The 25,331-nt window shown below is 36.3% G+C and overlaps 1 protein-coding gene across 1 annotated transcript; it reads left to right on the forward strand.

The window, feature by feature from the left end:
- Positions 1-5,347: 5,347 nt before the first annotated feature.
- On the forward strand, positions 5,348-23,726 carry LOC117791583 (WD repeat-containing protein 48 homolog). Its single transcript, XM_034631373.1, has 3 exons — positions 5,348-5,388; positions 16,606-16,758; positions 22,109-23,726. Exons 2-3 carry the CDS (start codon positions 16,611-16,613, stop codon positions 22,768-22,770), a joined length of 810 nt encoding a protein of 269 aa, XP_034487264.1. The 5' UTR covers positions 5,348-5,388; positions 16,606-16,610; the 3' UTR covers positions 22,771-23,726.
- The last annotated feature ends 1,605 nt before the right edge of the window (positions 23,727-25,331 follow it).

Here is a 25,331-nt window from a genome sequence, read left to right on the forward strand (position 1 = left end):
GATCGGTCACCCTTTGAACTTGTCGCGTGGCAAAGCGACACACTGAGGAGACATTGGAACGTGGTGAGTCAAACACGTCTGTTTGGCTATCAGTTGACAGTATGCATATTAACTAGGGATACCCGTGGAAGAGTGGAAGGCGGGGATCGAACTAGGATGAAGCCCACATTGTCGCCGTCTGTCGCAGCGTAACAGTTTTGGGTCAGTCATGGAGCGGAAGTCTGGCAGCACGCGCCATTCCCTTGGCTGGTTGAGGCGTTTGATGGCACCGATGAGTGTGCACAACAACTGAACTGGGCATGTTTTGGCTATAATTGTGAGGCCTGCGGGCGAAATGGTGTATTGTGTATCGTAAAACTGGGAAGATATCAACGCCTCTCTCACACGCATTCCAATACTCCAGTTGGTAAGAATTTGGCCAAGAGCAATCCCACGCCTATAAATACGGCCGCACGAGTCAAATGTCGTATTTCATTAGCTCATGTTAACGTTGGCTCAGCGGTGGGCCTTCGATGGGTCCTAACTCCTAACACCCAATGCCAATAGAATTGTAAAATGGCCAGTTCAATGTGCCTACAAAGCTTAAGTAAGCGTAAACGTAAACTCAAACCCTAACCCAAACGCAAACCTTAAACCCAAACTGAAACCAAGCCCGAATTGAATTACATGAAAATGCGCATTGCGTTGCGGAAATCGTACAAACTGGTCATGAAAAATGCATCACCCGACACTCGGACGGGCGAGACAGACGGACCACCAGACGGCCAGACCATAAAAGTTAAGTCAGACAATGACGACAAGCTCTTCATGGGCCTGGATTTTAGCCTAGGATCTGTGTCTGCTTCTCTTCCTAGCCGAGTGATGAAAATGTACGACTTTTGCTTGCGGCGCTAAGTGAGCACACAGAAAATGTTACTTTGGATGCTAGTTCAAAGGGTATTACAGCTATGTGAATTAATACGTAACATCCTTTGTTAATTAAAACTATCATTCCATCACGTTAATTTAGACATTTTCGAATTGAGCTTACCAGAATGTTAACTTACCAAAATTTCGACATGAAATTAAGTAAATAACTTATTTAATTAAGCAACGCAAATTTAAAGAACTGTATCGACTTACACTTTTTATATAATTTCATTTTATTAAATCTTATTAATCTTTATCTTACAAAATCTTTATCTTATTACAAAAATAATATATTTAGTATCAGAAATTAATCCTAATTTACAATATGCACAGTAAATATAATGTATTTTTTTTTTATTAATATGTCGTTTTTAATTTTATCGAAATAAAATTGTCAAACCCAAAGTGTAAAATGTTGCCGAAATGAAAAGAAAACAGGTTAAAAATATTATAAAGATGGCGAAAGTAAAAACCGGAGCAGTCCTGATAATAATAATTGAGTTCATAAGGGAATTCCCATATCGATGAAACTCAACTCGACTTAAAACTCTCGTATTTAGTTACAGTTTCACACACAAACGCACTAAGATTGTGTACGACAGAGCGCGAGAGAGGGCGACAGCGAGAGAGAGAGAGAGAGCAAGAGAGCGGTTTGTTGTTGAGTGGTGACTGTCTGCTCTATGGTCCAGAGGCCCCCGGGGGCAAGCAAACTTGACCAAGTCAATTCGATCCAAACGGAGGACGACCAGCCGTCTAGGTGGTGCAAGCTGGCTGACTGGCTGGCTGGCTGGTGGTGCTTGAAGTGCTTGGAGTGGGGGGCTAGGCTGCATTCGCTGAAATCAATCGATTCGACATTATTATTAATTTTTCATAACTTCTGCTGGCGGCCGGCGGCTGGCGGGTCCAGTGTGCAATATGGCGCCCTAAAACCCCAACTCCATGCCATGTGAAACTAATCTATTTGTGCGGGCAAAAAAGGGCCGCCACTGCTGATGCAGTTCGTCGTTGGCCTCTTCATCGATTGCCGGTGCTGGTAGTATCGTTTTAAGCGTGTTATCTGCTATCGCTGCGCTTTGATCTTTTACCGCTTCTGCTTTGCATAATAAATTCGCTATCGATGAAAACTAACTTGCAACTTAGCCGTCGGTTGGTCTTAGCCCGGCCTCTTTGGCATCTCTTTGAGGGAATTGGGATTTCCCGGCAATTTGTTTGGCAGCGCTTTACCAACGCCTTCGGCCATTGCCTGTTTAATTCGATTGACTGTGCGATTTCGGCTTCGGCTTAACCATTTTATTACAATAGCATAATTTTTTACTATGCTTAATGAGTTCTGCTTTGATTAGTTTTACAGATTTTTTTCTCTTCGGCTTCGATATTTTTGTGTTTATTTTTTGTTCAGCTTTGCTATTGTGGATGCAACTTTGGTTTTGGCTTTGGGCCTTATTTGTTGTTTGTTGGGTGTCGTTGGCAAAGGCTCAATTTGTTGAGGTGAAGTCTGAGGTGGAACTGGAACGGGGCCGCAAGTGGTTAGCATTTGCTTATTGAAATGTTGCAAATTGATTTTTCTATGTCGTTTAGGCAACACAATTAACTTACCAAAATATGTTTTTTAAAGAAATATTGCATTTATTTTTGAATGATTGGTATAATAAATGAAAAATTGCTTACGTTTAAGTGTTATTTGGTTGATCCTATCAGATTTGATTTCTGCAATTTGATGCAACTATTGTAGAAACAACAAGATGATCGTGTAAATCTAAAATAAATAAAATATTCTATTTAATTCAGCGAATTCAATTTTGTTTTGAACTTTACGTTATGAACTGCTTGGCTTATTGTACACTGCTTGAAGTGCGCACTGCTTCTTTTTCCACTGCTTATTATTACTACTTTATGTTTCACAGCAGACAGCTTTTATGAACTGAGCACCGCAGTTACTGAAAAGCTGTTTACCATATCACCTGTGACGTTAAAATCAAATTAAGATATTATACAAATGTGGTTTTAATAGCAAGTATAAATATTTAAACAAGCCATTTAGGTGTATTAGTGTGCTGTGAAAGCGTCATTATCAGTATCAAAACATGTGTACGCATGAACATGATTTATTTTACTAAGCACATACTTAATCATTTATATTTTTATATATGATACGACACCAATATTTCAGCGCGTGTTTCCACCTAAGCAATTGTTTTTTGGGCACTTCAGAGAAGCCTTGACATTGCGCGTGTATTATAAGTACCTGCAATACAAAACAAATTTACCATAAATAAATAAACATACGAAAAAAAAAACCGAACAATTAACTTTAGAGTATGCAGGTAAAACCGGTACACAACTCGAAGCGTTCGACTTATTGCTTATTTTTATTTATATTGTTATTGTTACATGCGCGAGTCGCTGACATGTCTAAAAATAACGGCCGGACATCTATTGATAACCGAATGTCGCTGACTGACGCGTGACACACAAACATAGCCGACATTATTTTGGCAAGCGAGAAAATAAAATCGAGTTATATTCGCACATGCTATACACTAACTTGAACTGGTATCTTTGAATTGAGTTTAGGTTTGCAACATTAGTAAAACATTTCTCAAAGGGAAAGTATTATGTCTTTTGAATGGTTTGCTGCTTAATGTTGCAAAGTACAATAATTTAAAGAGTATTCAACTGGCGGTGCAATAGGCCGTTTAATAAACACTTTCCTGTTTTCGTGCATTTTAGTATATACAAAAACCATTGACCATGTGCTGGAGAGAGGGGCCAAGTGTGGGTGGCTTAGGGGCTGTTGTCTGATTACGCATTTTTTTTTTTTTGCTCATCATATCTGTTATGCTTATAACGCGTTTTGCATTGACGTAAGTGCGAGGCAACCGACTGCCACGCCCCCATTCCTCGGGCCCTTATTTAGTAGTAGCTCTACCATCTGGTACAATGTACAGCCATTTGAGGGTGCCGAATGGTTCAAGACTTCTTCAGTCCCCTCTCCCTAGCCTACACATTTTAACTGCTCCATTTGCTTTTTCTACTTATTGCCTCTTCCTTTTGTTTTGCTTCACACGTGTTGGCAATTGAAATTGAAAAGTGTCTGACACTAAGACAAAAAAACAACCCACGAGTCCATTAAAATTATACGTAGACATAAGGACAGGTTGAGGTGGGAAGAAAGAGTGAGAGAGAGCGTGAGAGTGAGGAAGAAAAAGAGTGAGTCGACGGACTACTTATGTACGTGTTATGCAAATTTCTATTTCATTGTTTTCGCAATGCTTTTTGCATTGAGTATTTTGCTTTTGTTAATGTTGGTAAGACAAAGCATCGAAACCGGAAATGAGACTCGCTGCAATGTTTACCGTTAGTCGGCGAACTGCTTTACCTGCCCGCCAAATGCCCGTGGCATAGGGCATTGAATTACCTTTTCATTAGCACGCGCAGAGCACATCAACCGAGAGAATCTAACAAAATATTCACACCCACACACACAAGCAGCAAAAGCCACACACAGACACAGACACACACACATACATAACAATGGAAAAAAGCAATCGGCCGTAACAAAATTTCCGACACGTGCGACAAAATTGGCCAAGAGAACTGGCAGAAAGTGAGTAAGACGGACATATAGAGAAAGAGAAGAGAGATAGAAATTTAGGCAAGAGATGGGGCAAATCAAAATGTTTACACGTTCAGTTTACATCGTTAATGTTGCCAGAGACATTTGTGCTTAGGAACATAAGTTGCTGGCAACATTCTCTGTTTGACAGCCGGCAAAAATATGCGTGGGTGTTTCAACCAGAAATATGTGTCAATAAATGGCCAAGATTAGATTCGATGCTTTAAAAATAGTTGCACGTACTGGCATTAATTGTATTTTTGATTGCGCACGATTTGATAAGTTTTTAGCATAATACGACAATGTAAGATAAAACTAAAAATAATGTGCGTCGGAAATTATTTTATGGTTTGCGCATGCTTTTTTATTTATTATTATTTTGAAACTTTAAATTAATAATACTAGTTATAAGCTGAACATATAAATAGGATGAGCTGTTAAGTCTGGAGTATTAAAAAATATTATATTGATACAAAATTAGTTTCAAGAACTGGGAAAGAACCAATCAGACCAATATGAGAATATATTGAATACCTTGTCACGGGCTAAAGTTTCTAAATGGAAGAAAAATAGGAAACTTAATAGATATTAAATATATAAAGATTAACTTGATAAATAAATAAGAAATATATATTTAATTATTATTAAATAATTAATTCACTATTGAAATCCACATATTTATTTAAAATTTCAACTTTGTTTATGCATTCGTTGAATTTCAACTGTTTCGGCAAAACACTTTTGACACTTGTGTGGGGTGTACCACAGCTGGTGCTGTCGACGGCCATTTAAAAGACGTGCAGCTGGCAGCGCGGCTTCATTCGGCTTTGCGCTGTCGTTCCATGCGCCTCGCTATCAGAACGGTATTGTTAAAATTCAGAGCTTTAAAGCTGCAAGTATCAAGCATTTACGTACTTCTTCTTTGTGTGTCTGCGTGTACGTGTGTGTGTGTGTGTGCCTGTGTGCTTGTGTGGAACTGTGCTAGTGTGAGTGCTCGTGTCTAAAGCGTAACGAAATCGAAAGTTTTGTTGCGCGCGTGTTGATAGCAGCAGCGACGTTGGTGTCGTTGGCTTCGTCTGTCTCCTATGATTGCACACACGTCGGCGTCGCATTCGTTGTCGCTTTCGTCATTGTTGTTGTTGTTCATACAGTTGTTGTACGTTTTCTACCTACATATAATTGATTAAGGGCGTGTGAAAACAACAAAAATTCTCATTAGTTTCAATGAGCGCGCAATTAATTAAATAAAACGTGTTTTATGCTGCCATATTCAGCGTATCTGCCTCTGTCTCTCGCCATCGCTATCACCATCTTTATCTGTGCTTTGCGTGAGTGTGCTTCAGTGACAGCAGCTTCTGCCCAGCAACAAAGAAGTCAACAGCTGTTAAGCGACATCGACATCAACACTAATCGCAGTCATTCCAACAACATTTACTGTTAAACGCTTTTAAACAACCAACGGGTAAGTCTTACATACATATGTACGTAATAAATTGGGGCATAAATCTTCTAGCATCAGCCACGCCCCCAAAACGTCCAAAATAGCCCAAAAAAAAAGGCCACACGTGTCGCCCGTTAAATTGCATGTCACAAGCAACGTTCAATATTGTCGAGAGCTTTTAGCGTCTGCCCTCTTTCCCTCCCTCTCTTTTGACTCATACACACACACACACACATTTGTCGATTATCAGTGTCATGTGTGTGAGTGTGCATTAAAGAACTTTCTGCCTTCGTCGCGTACTCACTGCGCTCTTCCTTTGCCCTGCATTATATCTCAAATCAGCTTTCCTTCACCTTACCTTTCCAAGGACGAGTGTGTTTGGCACTGTACTAGTATGCGTGTGTGTGGGTGTGTGTGTGTGTGTTTGAGTGTTTCTTGGCTGCTGACGCATCATCTTTGCCCTTTGGCCTTTTGCTCACTGCACATAGCGGTGACTGCAGTTTCCCAGCTGGTGCACATGGCGTATGCGCAATATTGATTTCTCAAGGTACTATAAAAAATTGGCTAAATTTGCAATGTAAACAAACAATATTCGTAAAGCAGAAATTCAACCGAAGCATGATGAAATAAAAGTCATTTGCAGTTTGTTTTGCAATTGAAGATTTATTATCCATGAGTTCTTTTTTTTTAATGTACAAAAGCAAATTGTTCCTTTACACCATTTCTGTGTGTTTATTTATACATAGAAGTGAAACAGCGTCATTTGTGTGTGTGATTCCTAGAACTACTCGTATGTCAATGCCCCGTCAACCGTCAACGGGCCAGGGTTGCCAATAGCGCACACACTTAAAAGAGTTCTCAATGGAAATTGCCGCTCGTAAAGCGGAGCGTGTGAAACGCCATAAATAGAGAAACCTTCGACATTATCCCAAAAATCTGAGCAAAGCAAAATTTAACAAAAATAAATAAACTCGACTTGTAGCTGGTGTTAAACGTGGTTTGGTTTTAACGTCAATTCAGCAGAACTTTGACAACAAAATATTCAATTCGCTTAGTGACATCTGTTTGTTTACTTATGTATGTGGATCAATTCCTTTTGTTTTGATTCGACTTTGAGTTTCAATTGTTTCAACAAAGGAAGCTACCTAATGCAAAGTAAATAAATTTATAAATAAAACATACGAAAATAATTAATGCTTGAGACTTTTCGACTTGAAGATACCTTGTATAAAGAGCAGAAGTTTGATGTGGACAGCTTTCTTCCTCTGTTTCGTTCAGATTTACTTCAGTAACACAATTTTAAGATAAAAATAATATATATATTTTAATATATGATTTCACACAGCAGATTCAGGCATTCAGCACACCTAATAACCTTTGTAAGGATTAACTTTAAATAAGCTGGTTCAATAACCCGATTGCGTATACATAATTTTATTAATTCCGAGAATTCATCAAACCGGAAGCTCTAAAAGTACACATGCTATCCTCTACAAACTGTAAACCCAACGCAGGCTTCTTTGAAATATTAATTTGGAATATTAATAGCGTTTGCTCTATACATTACACCCCATAACATGGTGTTCATAATAATAGATTTTTAATTTGGATTTCAACGCGTTGCGCATTAAAACTTCAAGATTAACCAAAATTATAAAAAGCCTCCATTAATATAAACAAACAGTGGCAAAAACAAAGAACAACATCAACCACAATAACAATTCTCTGTTCCAAATTGTATGGCCAAAGGGGAGAGGTGTGTGGTCTGTTCGGTTTCCCCCAACAGCAACACGTGCGTCGTTAATTCAATAAGAACAACAAGAGCAAATCACACACGCTCTCCCTCTCTCTCTCTCTCTCTCTCTCTCTGATACACACAGGCAGCGAGACAATAGCATAAAAATTTATTAACACATGTGAGCGCATTTCTGTATCAGGGCCTGTGTAAATATCTGTGTATGTGTGTGCCGACCCAGTAGTTTTTTCGCGAAAAACATTGAGAAATCTGCATTGCTTTCTATGTTCTATAGTAAGGTGATTTTTCAGGGACTTTTTTTCGGTTTTTCCTGTTAAATGCAAAGCAAATACTTTTGATTGATATATCGATTAGTTATAATACATGTACATATAGTATGTATATAGACTTTTACCCTCTTTCCCTTACTAAATTCATAAACAAATGTCAATCTAAAAAATAGTACATTTTGTAGTACAAAAAGAGGTTATTATAAAACGCATAATCTCACTGAATAAGCATGTACTTGTTTTTTTTACGATAATACTGAACCATGGATTACAAAGTGCATGAAATATTTCGTTATAATCTCTTGTACTTCTAATCAAGTCGATTTTGCTTCAACTGGGTAATTTAATTGTGACTCGCTCGTTGCTACTCAATGGATATTCCCTCACTGCCCCGGCAAACCAACACATATACACACACACACACACAGACGAACTCAGAGTTTGTAAGTCTGTGCCAAGCTCGTGGCAACGAAATTATCGCCATTTCGCTGTGGCCGTCGCAGTTGTTGTTGGCATCGACGCCGACGGCGACTTCGACGCCGACGTCGCTGTGAACGGCAAGAGCGTTCGCGTCACGGACTGCGATTGAATGACAAAGTTTTTTTAATTTATGCAGGCAACTACAAATTAATTCGCATTTGGTTTTATTTTTTAACCGGCTCGGCTCCCACACGTGCCTGTCAAAGCTGTATCTGTTTGTGTGTGTAAGCTCACATTAAAATGTAGCAAACAGCTGTTGTAAAAGCCCCATAAAAGTTAAATACGATACACGTTTGTAGTCTCTGACAAACAGTAGCAATAACAATAAAAAATTGGCTAATTTTCAATGACACACTTATTTTTTTTAATTATACATATACATGTGTACATATGTACATGTATTATATTTGGTTTATTCGGTCGGAATTGGATTCTCTCTAATTTTTTTTATAAACATGGGATATGACGGAAATTAGCTGTAGCTCAAATATGGAAGATTCATTCTGTTCTGAGCACTTTATTGAGCAGTACACATTTGTTTCTTCTTATCGTTGCCAACACTTTTATCAAAGAATTTTCTAAAAATAAACACGATATGCGTAAATACCAAAGTTGGTAATAAAATCCTCCAACTTCCTCTGTACCAAATGACTTTTGTATGGGTAATAATTTGATTAGCTTAAGTAAAGTAAATATGAGTGAAACTATAAATTTAAGATTCGCACGATGCGATATGCAAATCGTTAACAATAAATAATAGAAGCCACAATAACGACAAATGCAACGATAAGCACTAGAGCTAATTGCTAACCCAATAATGCGAGTCACACGCGGGACTGTATGTATGTATGTAAGTATGTAACTGTAAATTACCACACGCGCGTGGTTTACGCCACTGTATGTGTGTGTGTGAGTGAGCGAGTTCAAAGCGGCATCTAAAATGACTCTATAAACTTGTTCCGCCTCTTACAAGTTGCACTTGTCACATACACACATATGTACATATGAACATACATATCTTGTGCACATTCATACATATATGTAAGTATGTACATCGTCTGCTCATTGTCGTGACCGTCTACCACAAAATGTCACACGTGCCGCACTTTTGTCATGATAATATACATAGGTTGGGGCGCAGCCCAGACGTTAAAAGGTCTTTGAGTTCGGTCATACCCTTCAATTATTGCTCATTTGGTCATTTCAGTTATGTAATCAAGTTCAGCACGCCATTGAATAGACTTTATGAATATTTTATTAAGTTAAAGCTAAGCAATCTTTAGTGTATCAATTATTAGCAAGATATATTAACGACCTAAATCAATGCTATACACCTTTGTTTCAAAAACTCTTTGATCTATCCTTAAAATATGCACATGATGTTGGAATTGATGTGCCCATTTCTCTCACGATGCTAGTATAACTTATTTACTTAGCTTATTAATCTTAAAAATTAATTTTTCGCAATATAAGAATAAGAATATAAGAATATAAGAAATTTATACTCAATCTAAGGGCAATTCTAATTTTATTTTCTTAAATATCTATTGCAAGGGCTTGTCTGCATTTATTCAACATCTGAGCTAGAGCATTTAGTATTCGTATTTGTTTCTGCATTGTTGGTATCTTGGCTAATTTTATGGTTACATTAGCGAATTATTTTTGCTGTTATTCGCAGCAGAGTTAAGACAAACATTAATTAAATAGACAAAGTCGCAGCCCTAATTCCACAATAATGACGGTGGTGGCTTGGATGATGATTATTATGACTATAATGATGATGAGCAAACAATAATAAAAGTAAATCCACGCGCAGTTCGTGGTCGGCGTTTTGTTTGTGGTTGTCTTTGTGTCTCTCTTTTCTTGTAGCCGCGACAGCTGCAGCTTTTTTAGTCCCACGAATATTTTGGTCAAATTGTCTGTCCAGGCTCCGCCTGTAAATTGAGCTAGAAAACCATGCGGTGAACTGGCTTAAACAGTCAGTAACACTGAGTGACTATAACGAATGATTGACTGGTTGTGGATGCCTTAAATAATACTAAAATTAATGTGATTATTACATATGATACAAGTATTTAAAAATAGTTTCGTGTCTCGCATTTTTAATTAGTTTTGTTAAGTTTTTAAACTGTTTCAAAGAAAAAAACTACTAATTATAGTACTGTGTTCTGTATTTTTATCTTTTGTACATTTTTGAGAGTCAACATTCATGATATGAATTCTGTCTGTTCTATCTAATCTGCGGCATTTTCGATCATGTCATTTTGTGGATTCATACACACACATTTTTAAAGAAAGCTTATCGATTCTGAATTGGAAGTAAAAATTATTATTTTCAGTATCAACTTAATAGTTTGGCCATTAACATTTAGATTTAAAGCTAGATGTAAAATGAAAGGATTAAAAACAAATTAGTATTTATATTAATATTTTTTGGATTTGACTGCTTTTGGTAATTATAATAAATAGTTATTTACTTTCCGCCACACGTGTAAATATAAACAAGTGTTACAACTTTAATTGGTTGTTGTTTACTTTTTTTTTATTCTCTAAAACAAATATTATTATTTTGTTTATTAATAAAATTGTATTTTTATGCAATATATAAATTAATTGACTTTATTACGATAGTGCCACTTTTCTCTTAACTCACTACATTTTGTGAAAATTTCAAAGTCTTTTTAGATAGCTAGTTAATAGCATTTAATAGTTAAACAATGATGTGCATAACTTTTCGTAAGAGTCTGTAACTGTTTGATGTCTCAAACTGTTGTCAGGGAACATGATTATATTTGTATGAGTGTGAAAAAAGTTGTGGGTGTGCCAGAGGCGGAAGTAATGCGACATCAAGTATACGCCCCAATGCACAGCAATCGCTACACGTGCCAGCCAAGATTGTAGGATACGAATGAATGTGTGTGCTTAAATGTAAATAGAAACCTAGTATAACGTATGCAAAACTAATTAATTACGTTAAATGTTTCGTATTTTATGATGTGCCAATTAAACGAGCGAAATAAAATTCTCGTGATTAAGATGAAAAAAAATAGCAAATGAATGCTCTAATTAGCTATCAAAACATAAAAACAAAAAAACAAACAAATAGTTTTTATAAGTCATTTTGAATACATCGAATCTAAAAGTAAATACTTCTTTTAATGGGCGATGAATCGCAGCATCGTATTGATTCCATACGCAACATTTATCAACATCAATCGAATCGATTGTAACGAAACTGATTCGGACTTTGTGTCAAGTTTCACATTTGAATTTTATGGATTTTTAGAACTAGTTTGGCTTAAGTCAATTTTTATTGCACTTTAAAGAATAGAAATGTTTAGCTAATTTGATTGTATATTGCTTACTGTATTTATTTGCATTTATTGCAATAAATGACGAAATTTAATGGTTCCATTTTTTGGTACTGTTGACTTTAAGACAAATAGAATATAGAATATTTGTTTTAACGATTGTGCATATTGTGCATGCATACCAATTTCAATTCTGATAAATACGTGATTAACAGGATATTATATATGTGTATTTACATACATACTTTCTTTTTATATGATGGTTGAACTTACTTCTTTTTTACCAAGTTTGACGTGCTTGTTGTGCTTGGTAAGTAAATAAGACGCAGACCTAATTAATAGCATTGCTTTTGCTGTCATATATTTTTTTCGAAGCTCAAGCTTTGTTTCTCTAACGAGCTGCTGTCTGTTGAACCTATCGTGACGGTTTTGGAGCTATGGGGTCTAAGGGTTTCGGGGCTGGGTAAAAATTGCGCGTGGCTGGTTTTTGTTTGCCATTGGCAAAGCAATTGGGTCATCGTTTGGCACACGTGTGGCTCGTTTAATGTTTCGCTTTTTCGTTTTTATTTGTTTAGCTTGTCACCATAATAAATTTTTATCGCCTAGCTGGCAATTCAATTGCCAATACTGCACACTTCCCACTTTCCAATACTTCTCGCCCTCCTAAGGTATCGCACATACTCACATTCAGAACTCTGGTTGTGTTCTGATTCTATCATGACGGTTAGATAATTTTTTTTTTTGGCAAGTAATTTCCTTTTTTTTTTTTCAAAGTTTTGGCACGTTTTGTCTAGCTGCAGACTTCTCTAAATATTATTACGGCGGATGTTTATTGTCTTAGCGCGGGAATGGGAATTTTTTGCTTGGCATTATTTTTATAATGGTTTGGCAGTGTTCCACCCATTCTAGAGTTTGTTGTTTTCTTTAGTTAACTCAATTCTTTGCACAACTTCCACGCGCATGTATTGAGATAGCAAAGAAATTAGCACAATTTTGTTGTTGTTCTTTTTGCAGTTGGTCGATGTTGTTGCTGGTAGATATTTTCGTTGGCAATCAACTTGAGATATATTATATAGATATGAGTGTTAGCCGAAATCAAAAAATTTGAAATGAAACATAAGTAACAACATAAACTTTGTGAATTTGTAAAAAAAAATTTTAAATTTAAATAAAATAAATGTAAGACTTGCATTGGAAATTTAAAAATAAATTAATTAACATTAATTAGTTTGACGGAAATGTATAATAGAAACATTTATAAGAAGATGCACATAATATTAATAGTCTTACGAATTTGTAGATAAAACTTTAATAGTATCTAAAATGTATTTATGAAAATTATTTTCTTTCGTAAATCAACAAAACATTAAATATTCAGCGCATAAACCTTAAATATCTTTTGTAGAACTATACAAACCTGACCATAGACCCAAACAAACAAAACTAGAGTAAACAACGTAGACCTGCAATGGAAATTTTTTTGTATTATTTTGTTGAAACTGAATTGTTCAAATTTTTGTCGGTAACGGCGCCCACATTGTTGTCGTTGTTAATGATACACGGCACGTGTAAAGGTGTAAGATAAAACTAGGTTGGCAGAGCGGGGAATAACATTTATGGGCCACTGATAAAAACGACGCGTCGCTGCTCAATGACGGTCTGTGTATATCACGTATACGCAGTTTTGAGTAAACCTGTGAGATAGTTGCAATTGTTAAATATTTTTCAGTGTGAAGAACACAACTGATTAATAAGTGCTAAAATGTTATTTAAATAATGTCGCTTTTCTCAGAAACTCACATTGCGTATGCTTGATATGTTACGCTTCTAGCGATACTTAAGTGTCAGGCATTCAGGTGAAATTTAAGGTTGCATTATTGGAACCATTTAACGCTCTCAAGGTGGCCTTAAATATGTATTAAATTATATTACATTCCATAAGTGCAAAAATGTTCAGTTAAGCTTCCTCTCACGTGCAAAACTGATGCATCAAGCTAATGAATGACAAGTTAACGTATACGAATAATGATACGATTGCGAGTATGTGTGCGTATGAATTTATAAAAATATAAAGGCTAATGTGAGTTGGGAATTGCCGGCGACATTTAAGCAAATTAAGCCCAAGTGCAATATAAAACGATTTCATGACTTACGTGTTCTCAAAACATAAACAAGAAAGGCAGACGTCTCATCTGCCTTATATATATATTTGTGTGTGTAGTGCAGACGTCACAAATAACATATCATATGCATGACAATAGCCTTTTGTTGTTGTGCCTTTTGCTGTATTATACGATATACTCGTAGCCCCCGCAGCGTAACATGTACGCCAAATAAACTTCAAAATGACAACGCCTTCAACATCAACTGCAAAGCCCGAGAGTTTTTTGAACTTGAACTTTTTTTGTTGTGCGTTGGCAATTACAATTTAATTCGTCGCCTTTGTTTGCAACTCCCGGGGGCTCTATGCGAGTAATTGGCCTGAGAACGCACCAATGCCCTAACAACTGAAACCACGCCATTCCCAGACTTATTTTTTTTTTTTTGTTTTAGAAGTCAATGAGCTGTTCTATTGGTTCATTGTTTCCTTGTTGAGACCAACTTTAACATCAATTCGACAGCTAGCGTGTCGTGTTGTGTGTTTGTCGTGTCCAACAATTATTTGGCTAATTTATGCACACGCAGTGGCAGTTCTCATTATAGCCATTGATTGACATGACCTCAGGCAAAGGCAGCAGGTAGCAGGTAGCAGTTAATAGCTACAGGTGATGGCTTAAGCGTGTTTCAAATTGCGAGAACACTTGATTCATGTAGCGCAACTCACACACAGAGAGACTAAGACAACTAAACCTTTTTTTATATGTAGTTGTGTCTACATGTGTATCTCTCAGATATTACGAATGAGTCAATTTATTTTTATTTTTATGTTTTTTTTTTAGCCTGCAGCGGCACGTGTTGCTCGTTCAGTTCGAGTTGAATCCGAATCATCAGACTACTTTTAAAATAAAAACCCCGAAAAGGGCTTTTATATCATACTAATATCTATTTTATTTATATTTATAAAATTTGAGGAAAGAAACTCTGGACTATAAAAGCAATCACAAAAAGTAAAGTTCATTTTTGAAAGCCAGAAAATCTAACAAATTAAAACGGCCTAATTTTCACTAAGATTAGTTAATAGATAAAAAATATTTTGTTTTAAATTTAAAGTATTAAATTCTCGGCTGTTGTGAATAGTTAGTTTGTTTGACTCTATTTCCCATCGCCGTATTATTTGCTTATGACTCAGCTCGTCTGGTCCCACTGTGCCATGACCAGCTGAGGGGTAAGAAAAACAGCGCGTGTACGTCAAATATGCCATTGGGGCCATTCGTTAGGCTTGGTATACGTTACGCTCTTTGGTTTTTGTTACATTTTAATGTTAGGCATGTGGCCAAGATGATGATGGCTTAGCCATGATTCTAGAGGTTAGTGAGAAGTGCTGTGAATGCGAATAATACCGGATGTTGAATGAAAGCAGAAGACATAATTTATAAAATGTAATTTTAAGCTATGCATATTGGCACATCGACAACAATTCTCTGTTGGCATTGTGAAATCCGCTTAGATGACACGCCCACTCAACCATACGGCCGTATGCCTCCCAAGTACTTAAAATGAAAATGCCTCTTTGAGGCCGCGATGCCGCACACTTTCCAAATGTAATTACACTCAAGAGATACACGTGCCGTCAACAACATCGTTGTTGTTGTTGTTGCTTTTGGGCTTTTTCAATTTGAATTTGACTGCCTCTGCCTCTGCCTTTGGCGGCGACTCATCTGACTGACAGCACAACAATATTTAGAAGAGAGAACAACTGAGATGAGCACTTGAGCAATTTGCATGCGCTCCAAAATGTTGACTATACGAGTATATTCGAAGATGTCTATACATATAAATATATTCTTGTGGGATCTGCAACACAATACTTATTTGCCACAGCGATTGCTGCTTTAAGTTTGTTTACCTCTTGAGGAATTGCCCCTGCAGCAACATGTCTAATATAAACATATAGTAGTCTTGCCATTGCCATTGCTAAGCGTAGATTTGAGGCATGGTTAATGAGCTTCAGCTGCGTTGGGACTGCGAAAAATATTCTTGTTGTTGCCGCAGTTGCCGCAGTTGCTGCGTGTTGGCTTCAAATGACAGCTCAGTTGGTTCCGTCAACGGTTTTGGGAATTCAGGGCACCGTTACTCAAGGGCAATATCTTGTTTATCTTACTGAATGACTAATGCACTGCAAACGCCAAGAGATTAAATAAAATGATAAAATATACATGCTTAATAATAAAGATGTTTGGCACAGCTTAGTAACTAATACTCAAGTCATTTATTTCTAAGTCGCTTTCGACTCCACCTTTGAAAGCCGATTAACAATAAAAATAATTAGTGACAGCATGACATTTAGATTTCTCTATAAAAATTAGCTAATATACAAAATTGTAGACAAGATTGTATATCAAAGTACAATAATAATTCATTTTAAAATCTTAACTGAGATCATGAAATCTGTTTTGTTTTGTTTTGTTTTGTAATTTATGGCACGTGCAATATTTATTTTTAAATTGTTTATTACTCACCTTTGACAATGATGAGCGACGATGATCATTGATTGAGCAAAGCACAAATAATTGTTTAAAGAAGTTGATTGAACTCGCTACAATATTATTTTTATTTTATTTTCGTTGCTTGCCATCGTGCACGACATTTTGACATAGAGTCAATCAATCAATTAATCAATTTGATGGCCAATTAATTTTAAATTTTTCCCACTTTGCTTGCAGTTCAAATGCCGCCCACCGTCTGCTCGGAGAAGAAAGTGCACGTGGCAGTCATGAAGGAGTCACGACGACGAGGCAGCATGGGAGTGTCCCGGTCGAACACAAACACAAACACAGTAGCGGGAGTTGCACAGAGCAGCACCGTGCTAAGTTATGGTGAGTATAGCTCTTGACTGTCCCACAAGTCGTATACGTAACACGAGTCACATGTGTTGTCGTTGTCATTACTGCTGCAGTGCTGTTATTTTATGCCATTTATTACTGAAGCTCACGTTACTTGGACATGATTAATTAATTTATGTAAACTTGGTAAAGCAGCGCTGTTAACCAGATCCGCTCCACTGCAACGTGCCCCCAATGCAGTGCAATGTTCACGTGTTGCCTGCTTCATATTGCCGCATGTTGCTGCTGTTGCTGTTGCTATTGCTGTTTGCTTTGGCACGCGACTTTGTTATGGTAACAATTTGCGTCAGCAATACAATGTCTTAAACCAAAAAATGACGTCTTTTTGTGCTCTGCCTGGCAGCAGACAGCTTCCTTGGAAATTTATAGCATGACACATTTATATAAGCATTCCCCCAGTTGCAATTCTAAAGGCAATCGAGTTTCTTGTATTAAATCCCTATCAGTAAGTTGCTAAAAATATATTTGCTTTCACAACGAGAAAGCTAAATTTGGTTGCTAAGTTTCTTAAAATAAACAATATATATGTAAATAAAATTAAGCTTATACCCTTATAACAGTAATATGGGAAAGTTAAACTATAAATGCCTGCATATCACTTAAACAAGACTTTCAGCATTCGCAATTGACCACAATATTGTGTTGTTTTCAGGGAAAAACTAAATGTGTTAAATAGCAACTATAATAACAAAGAGCATTGTAAATAGCTAAAATGGTCGACCCTCAATGGCCACAAGAAATAAATAAATATTGTATGAGCATTTATTTTCTTAAAATAATATTTTGCACACACAGCGAATGAATGTCGTAACCTTTATTTTGCTGCCATTTGGTGTCACGTTTTTTTGCCCTGGTTGGCTTTTCGTGTTGTTGTTGTTGTTGTGCTACTTTCGTTGGCGTATTCGCAATTGTTCCACATTTGTTGGGTTGCTTTTGGCTTTTGCCGAGTTTGCTTTTCCCTTATTGCCATGTTTGATGATACAGCTGCTCTTGTTACTTTTGTTTTTGTTGTAGCTACTTTTATTCGTGCCATATTCAAAGCAATTCATTCAAAATGCTTTCCTTTTTGTTTTATTTATTTTCTTACTAATTTCCATCAACACGTTAAAATGTTGAATGCTAAATGGGTGTGACGAAGCCACGTGCAGTCACCTAAGAATAATTTAGTTCCCTGTGTCCCCTTTACTACGTATCAACGTGGGAATTGAGGGTATTTATTCACCGGCGTATCGGAACTACATGTTTATAGTTGTTTGTTGTTTCATTTGAATTTGCTTACAAATTCGTATGAGTTCGTGTCAGTGTGTACTCTGAAGATTCAGCGTTTGGCCTGCTGACTTTTGTACTTATAGATGCTTGTAGTGACAATAAATGACATACATTTGGAGGTGACTTTTGTGGGCATTGCTTATGTCATGGCTCCGCCGACATTTGCCTTAATTAGGCATAAATAGTAACTAATTTGAGTGGACGGCACGTGTGTGAACATCGTGTTGATGCTAACGAGGCCAAAGACGCCCCCAAAATGCCATACCACAGACTTTTATACGTGAGCCAAGTCAAACGAACAAGTTCATATGTACATATGTAAACATCGAGGCAATGTGCTAGAAATGAGAACAACAACAACAGACACCACAGCAACAACAGCAACAGCAAATAGATAAATGTTCATTGACGTTGCTCATTCGAGTAAAAATGCCTCGTGGGGGACCTCGACACTTGCATAAGTCGATGACGAACAGTGGCATTGCAGGAAGTAAACACACAGACAGCTTGGATGGCGAGTAGCATGTGTTGTGAGGTGTGCGGGGGTGGCAATGTTATTATTTGAAGGGGACAACAACAGCAATATTATGGTAAACTAAACATTTCCGTAGAAAATTGTGATTGCGGTTCATGCCTTGTCTTAAGTCGCATTGATATGCACATGTTTGGAACACGCACCGGGAATTGCTTACGTATTCAAGGGAAGCATCTGATGCAACAGGGTGGCAGCCACGGGGCATTTGAGTAGATATGAGTTGCTCTACATAAATACACCGATATTAAGGGGGACACCTGTCTGTTTCTGTGTGATTCTTCTTTTGAAAAAACACAGTGCTATAATTAAACCACGCTCGAAATCTCAATTAAAAAGTATAAGATCTGGGAAACCGACAATTAAAAAGTGGGCGGTTACAGTCGAGCACGCTCGACAGTAGGATACCCTGTGCCCAGGTACTTTGTACTAAAAGTTGATTTTCGACCGATTGTTCCTATGGCAGCTATATGATATATGTAACCGAATTAAACTAAATTTGGTCACAGTGTACAAAGCCAACTTAAATGCATATTTAAACAGTTTGGTTAAGAAATCTCAAAGAACATAAAACTTTTTCATACTAAAAGTTGATTTTTGACCGACCGCTCCAATGACAGCTATATGATATAGTCGACCGATTTGAACGAACTTCAATCAGGATGGACAAAATCAAGTTAAATGCTAATTCTATCAGTTTGGTTAAGATATCTCAAAAAACCTAAAACTTTTTCATACTAAGACTTAATTTTCTATTGAGCGTCTCTATTGCAGCTTTATGATATATGGGACCGATTTGAACCAAATTTGGTCAGGATGTATAAAATCAGCTCAAATTCATATTCCATCAGTTTAGTTAAGATATCTCAACAAACAAAATACTTTTTGTTTGTACAGACGGACATGGCTCAATCGACTTGCCTCCTGATCAGAAATATATATATAAACACATTACACCCCTTTTTGCCCTTTATGAATGGGCTCAGGGCTTAAAAATAGACACAGAGGAGGAATATGTAAAGAATTGATTGTAATCATAAAATTGATAACTATCAATGCTCACCAATGAGTTGCATCATTTGCTGACTTTACAATGTACTTAGCACCTATTATAACAAAGGCCCCCCATGCGTCACCTTTTTTTAAAACACAGAATACTTGGAATACCTGTCTTCTCCCCTTCAACACGCTCTTGGCCCAATGGCCGTGCTCACGTTTCATTACACTTGTGCAGCGTATCGATATACTACGTTATTTGCACAATGCAAACAAAACGCTGAATGCCTTGTATTACGGTACGGTACGGCCACTGGCTCCGTAACCAACGGATCTCGGCCATGTGCTTCGAGTTGATGCGTCGACGCTGCAGCGCTGCCAAGTGACCCTGACCATAGACACAGTGACGGAAGCTCTAATCGCAAAAGGCCTTTTCTGCGGTTGGTGGTGTTGTCTCGTACTATCTGTTGTTAGTGTTCAAAAGTGTTTATCTGTGTGTAACATCCATGATTTTAGCAAGTAAAGCCTATTGCAATGTGCATGTGCTTGGTTACGAGCGCTGCAAATTGATGCGTAAAGCTTTGAAATCGCCAATGTTGCTGACAACTGTTGACCCTGAGCTGTGGTCACGTTTTCCACCACACGCGATGATAACAAGACCCCCTGAACCGGGTCTAGACTTCAAGATCTCCGGCCACAATTAGACAATCTCCCTAGTATCACCACTCAACCGCGCCCTTATAAGTTATATTTAAATCATCGTTATGTTCTGTCATAAATAATTTTTTTTTTATTTTTAGTTTAATTTCTGATTAGTTTAAGTTGCCTAGCAAAACACCTATCTTTGTAAAAACTTTGTAATATTAAAAAAAAAAAGAAGATATATATATATTTAATTGAAATAAATATAGTCTACTTCTTATTTAATGCATATAATTTTGTGTTGCATACTCTTGGGCTTGCTTTGAAAAGGCTTCACTTATTGATGTAATTTCACCCATGCACTATGGTCCGGATGACGATTTTTTAGGAATAAATTAATAACTCGAAAACGAAGGAAGATATTTTGGTCTAGTTTCTTGTATTGGGCTTATGATATCAATACGCAAATGGCCTAGAAAAGTGGGCGTGGTGCCGCCTTTATTTTCGATTCTGCGATATTTAAATTTTTTGTTTTTCAAGCTATCAGGACCAAACTTACAGGTTAGGCGTGTTACTAAGCCCCTAACGTGTTGACAAAATTTCATTCAAATCGGACAACTATATCATATAGAAATAATAGGAATTATCAGTCGAAAAGTCACTTTTTTTATAAAAACGCTGTTTTTTCCAAAATATCTGACCAAACTGATCGTATATAAGTGATATTATGCTACTGACATTCTGACCAACATATATCAAGATCGGAATACTATCATTTATAATATCATATTGTTCAAATAATTAAAATTTATCGTGAACTAACTTTTTGTATGAAACTAGAATTTTTTATTTTTTGTCGATTGTAAAGATTTATCATTTATTCAATACGTAAACACGAGTTTTTGTAATTTTCGCCAATGCGCACAATAAAACAAGCCAAAAAATCATAATTTTGGTCATTTTGACTCATGTGTTGTCGCCGCATTTTAAACGAATACGCATTTTATAACGTGAGGTTAGCTGAAATAAAGTGAAATTGTGAAAAATGCGCAAAATTGCGCAACTTGAGCTTAATAGTACAAATTCAGAATTGATTTCTCTACAAAATGCATATAGTCGCATTGCTAGCATATGCTAGCAAAATTGGTTACGGCTTTTCAAAGCTAAAATTTCATCGAATAAAATTTTTAACAAGTCAATTTTTTAAATTACAAGAAACTATACATTGCACTTTGATTTTTAACAATGGAGATAAATAAACACAAAGTGCAAGCCATAATGAATATAATCCATGATAAATTTTTTTAAAAAAGCTTCTTAGCTAGAGCCACCAAGTAATTAAATTTTACCTACAAAATTTCAATAAGAGCTTCATGTGCGCTTCGTTTAAATCAACTCTGTTTCACAGCTGATTGCTAAACAGTGTTGGAAAATGTGAAAGTTTTGGTTATGCAACATTTGAGGTGGAAGTATTTTGAATGCATCGCCATTAAAAAAACGTTAGTTTGAACAACTTTAAGAAACGACTTTTTTCCAAAATAATCGTCATCCGGACCATAGTGCCATGTATGTAATTATACCCAGCAAGCATTTTATGAAATTACTTTTGTCGGGCGAAAACGGTACCCACGACTCTATAGCCCGTTTTTCTGATAAGTTTCGACTTATTTTCAATTCATATATCTAATCATTACAATAATAAATATTAAATAAAATAAGCAGACTCCTGTTTAGTTCGTTAAAGTTAGTAATTAAAGGGACTGAAAAGGGCTCATTCTATTATTTTTGTTAAAATTAACTTTTGTATGATATTCTGCCTTAGTGTGTGTATTGTCTTGCTTGCGTTTGCATTCATATTTATTGTTTTCTTCGCTTTCATTGCAGTTGCTAAAGGTTCAATGAACCTAGCGGGTCGTCGGCAACGGCGACGTGTTGCCCGGCTGCTAACCAGAATGGAACAAATCTCGACACCGTCAGAGTTCGAGATGAAGCAGAGGGTTGGTATGGAAACCGATACGGACGATAGTGGAGATAACAATGAGTCCACCATACAGACATCACGCACACATTCCAGCAGCAGCAACAACATCGAAACAGTATTACAACCCACAACAGCCAACAGCAATAACAAGAACAGCCACAGTTGCAACATTTATAGCGGCAACAACAAGACATCAACTACAGCCAATCTCTGTGATCAAATACCAAGTGAAGATGATGATGATGATGATGATGACGACGATGATGAGGAGCAGGATCAGGAGAGTGACAGCGGGTATGAGTTTGAACTAGAGCCAGTTAAGCAGCCGGCAAGTCTTCAGCAATATCACACAAACAGCGAGGGACTTCTTTCCATTGCCCTCAAGACTCTCAAGCTTGTGCAGCGCAACAAGCTGCTGCAGAAGCGTTTGGCACAGCTGCAGCTGGAGACGTCTGAGTTCATTGCCTCGGTGCTGGCCAATCCAGAGAATCGTCATTTTCGTGACAAAGCCACTGTAAAGGCGGACGCACCCAACAAAGTTACAAACGTTTTGCTGCGTCACTAAGTGACTAACAATGTAAAAAATAGTGCTGCATACTTTTGGGCGGTATCCAGAAAATGGCCCATTCCGCTGTGTCACAGAGTTTCATTTCACCAATAAATATATTTGGTCTCGCAAAAACGATTAGTAGTATATTAGAGCTCTTGAACTACTATTTGATTTTCTTTTTAATTAGTATTACAAATGCATATTCAGATTCAATTGTCTTTTAAATAGTTCCCTCTCTTAAAATATGAAGTTCCCTTAAAGTATTGCGACTCGAATTACGATTAAAATGAAATGGAAATCTGTGACACAAGGAATTGACTTCTGAGCAATTTGTACTGATTATATTTATAATTATAAAACAATGAAAGCAAGATGAAAGTTCAACATTTTGTTTACACAAAATCAATACATAACATATACATGAATATCTATTTATAAAAATCAAAAAAGTCAGGACATTTATGTAAGTAGTTGCTAAGTATGATTATGTTAAATATATTTTACATCCAACAATTTATTTATGAATATTTAAAAAGTCTATTAGTAATACCTAGTAGTTTAGGTTTTTACAATAAAAAACTGGCATAATCATTTTAGTACTACAAAGCTTTTGGCTTTATACAGCAAACAGTTGAATTATTCAAATGCAAAGCAATTTGTTTATTAAGCTAAGCCTAGCAAAAACAACTATACGTAATTTACTGATTGTTAGAACCATTACCAATAATCTACAAACAAATCGGATAAATTAATAGGTGTCCTAAATCATTAAATAATAGCATAACCAAAACAATTTTAAGCTAACTTATTTAAATTCTGAACACTACACGCATACACATGTATTTTAAGAATGTTTAAATTTAATTTACATTTTCTACTTACCTTTATGTTATAAATATGATAAATTAGCTTAAAGAGAAAACCTTGAATATTCATCATACAAATTTCAAATAAATTTCATTTTATTGAAGTGAAAAATTATTCACATGATTACTTATTTTATCTGATAATGTAACCTTTTAAGTAGTCCTGCACCCAAAGAATGTTGCTTTGAGCCAATATCAACAGAAATTAGAACAACAATAATACAAGTAGATAATACAAGCTATTGTAAGGTTAACACTTATTGGTCGTGTCAATAACACCAATCATAGCGTTCAAATACCGTCTCAAAACATGATGAGGCTCAACGTCAACTCAATCATACAAATTATGAGTGTTGGGGTGTTCTAAGAAACATTAGCCAGAGTATAATGCGGAAAAAGAGTGAAAAATAAGTTAAATTAAGCGAAAGAAAATTATGTTAGAGATACAAATATTGTTAGACCTCTAGTGGTAATACTTTTGATCATTAAAATAATAAGCAGTTTTTCGGAACACCATCAAACAATTTGCAACATATTGTCAGCCAATATGAAATTACACTTGAATTGCTTCAAGTTCATTCAAATACCACTCCCCTCCAAAATGTCTGCTCATGACCAAAAGCATTTCGAGTACCATTCAGCGGGTTTCTTCTATTGCATTATGAGTCTTCTGTCTTCTGCACGTCGTTCAATCTATCGTCTCTTATATATTTTTGGCTCATAGCTCAGTTTCTGGCTTTCAGTCATCTTTTAGCTTTGAACCCATAAATATATACCACTGGCATTTAATATTTTACCAAAGAGTTTGACACTTACCATTGTTTTACATACCCTGTAGCAACAAAATGTGTAAGAAAGGTATTTATAAAAAAGTTATTCAAAGTTATGATAAATTAAGCTAAGTTTCTGAGTCTATTAAGCACATCCATATATGATCTTGATGAAAATGTAGAGTATCTCCTAATCGAGTAGTTTACATGCTATATATAAATATATTTTTTTTATTGTACCATTTTCAGGTATTGTTTATTGTTGCAACTGTTATTATTATTAGTTTTAAAGGTTTTTTTCAGTTTTATTGCCGTTGGCTGTTTTTGCTTTTTGTGTTCGTTGCTCACGTCTTCGTTTTTAACGGCATTTCGTGTTAGACACGTGATTTACGAACATCAGACAAATTATAGTGACCAGACTCAGACTCCTACTCCGACTTAAAGACTCCACTTGACACTGAGTGGGCGTTTATTTCAACAACTCAAAGAATTTGAACTTGATTTGTGCTTTTACTTATACAATTAAAATTTGGAGATTCAGCTTTTTGGGTTTTTGATAGTGTTTGTGTTTGTAATTTTAATGGAATCAACTTACAATGAGCTAATGTTTTTAATGTACAGAGTGCCGCGCTGACCAGAGTTAATTTGTTAACATTAAGACATTAGACGATCTTTTTAGATGGCCTTGACAAGGTCGTTGGCTAGCCTCTTATTTGGATGTCCGATTAGAGTATTATACATTTATTTATTGTTATTTATTTGCACTCCTATTTTTGCGATACACTTTTATGACCCAAAGTCGTCTAAGTAAGTACATAAAATGTTTAGCATCACTCACCGTCTCTTTATTTATTTTACAGATTTTTTTGTGAGCATTGAACAGCCGACAGATTATATTTAATTTATGCATTGCATTTGCTGAGCTGTGCCCGAAACATAC

This window comes from Drosophila innubila (genome assembly GCF_004354385.1).
Source record: "Drosophila innubila isolate TH190305 chromosome 3R unlocalized genomic scaffold, UK_Dinn_1.0 2_E_3R, whole genome shotgun sequence".
Taxonomy (NCBI): Eukaryota; Metazoa; Arthropoda; class Insecta; order Diptera; family Drosophilidae; genus Drosophila; species Drosophila innubila.

What these genes read in the sequence shown, in the direction of transcription:
- LOC117791583 (XM_034631373.1), top strand. Translation starts at nt 16,611, where the DNA reads ATGCCGCCCACCGTCTGCTCGGAGAAGAAAGTGCACGTGGCAGTCATG. An exon ending in CAGCACCGTGCTAAGTTATG is followed by an intron (nt 16,759 to 22,108) that starts GTGAGTATAGCT and finishes CTTTCATTGCAG; the next exon opens with TTGCTAAAGGTTCAATGAAC.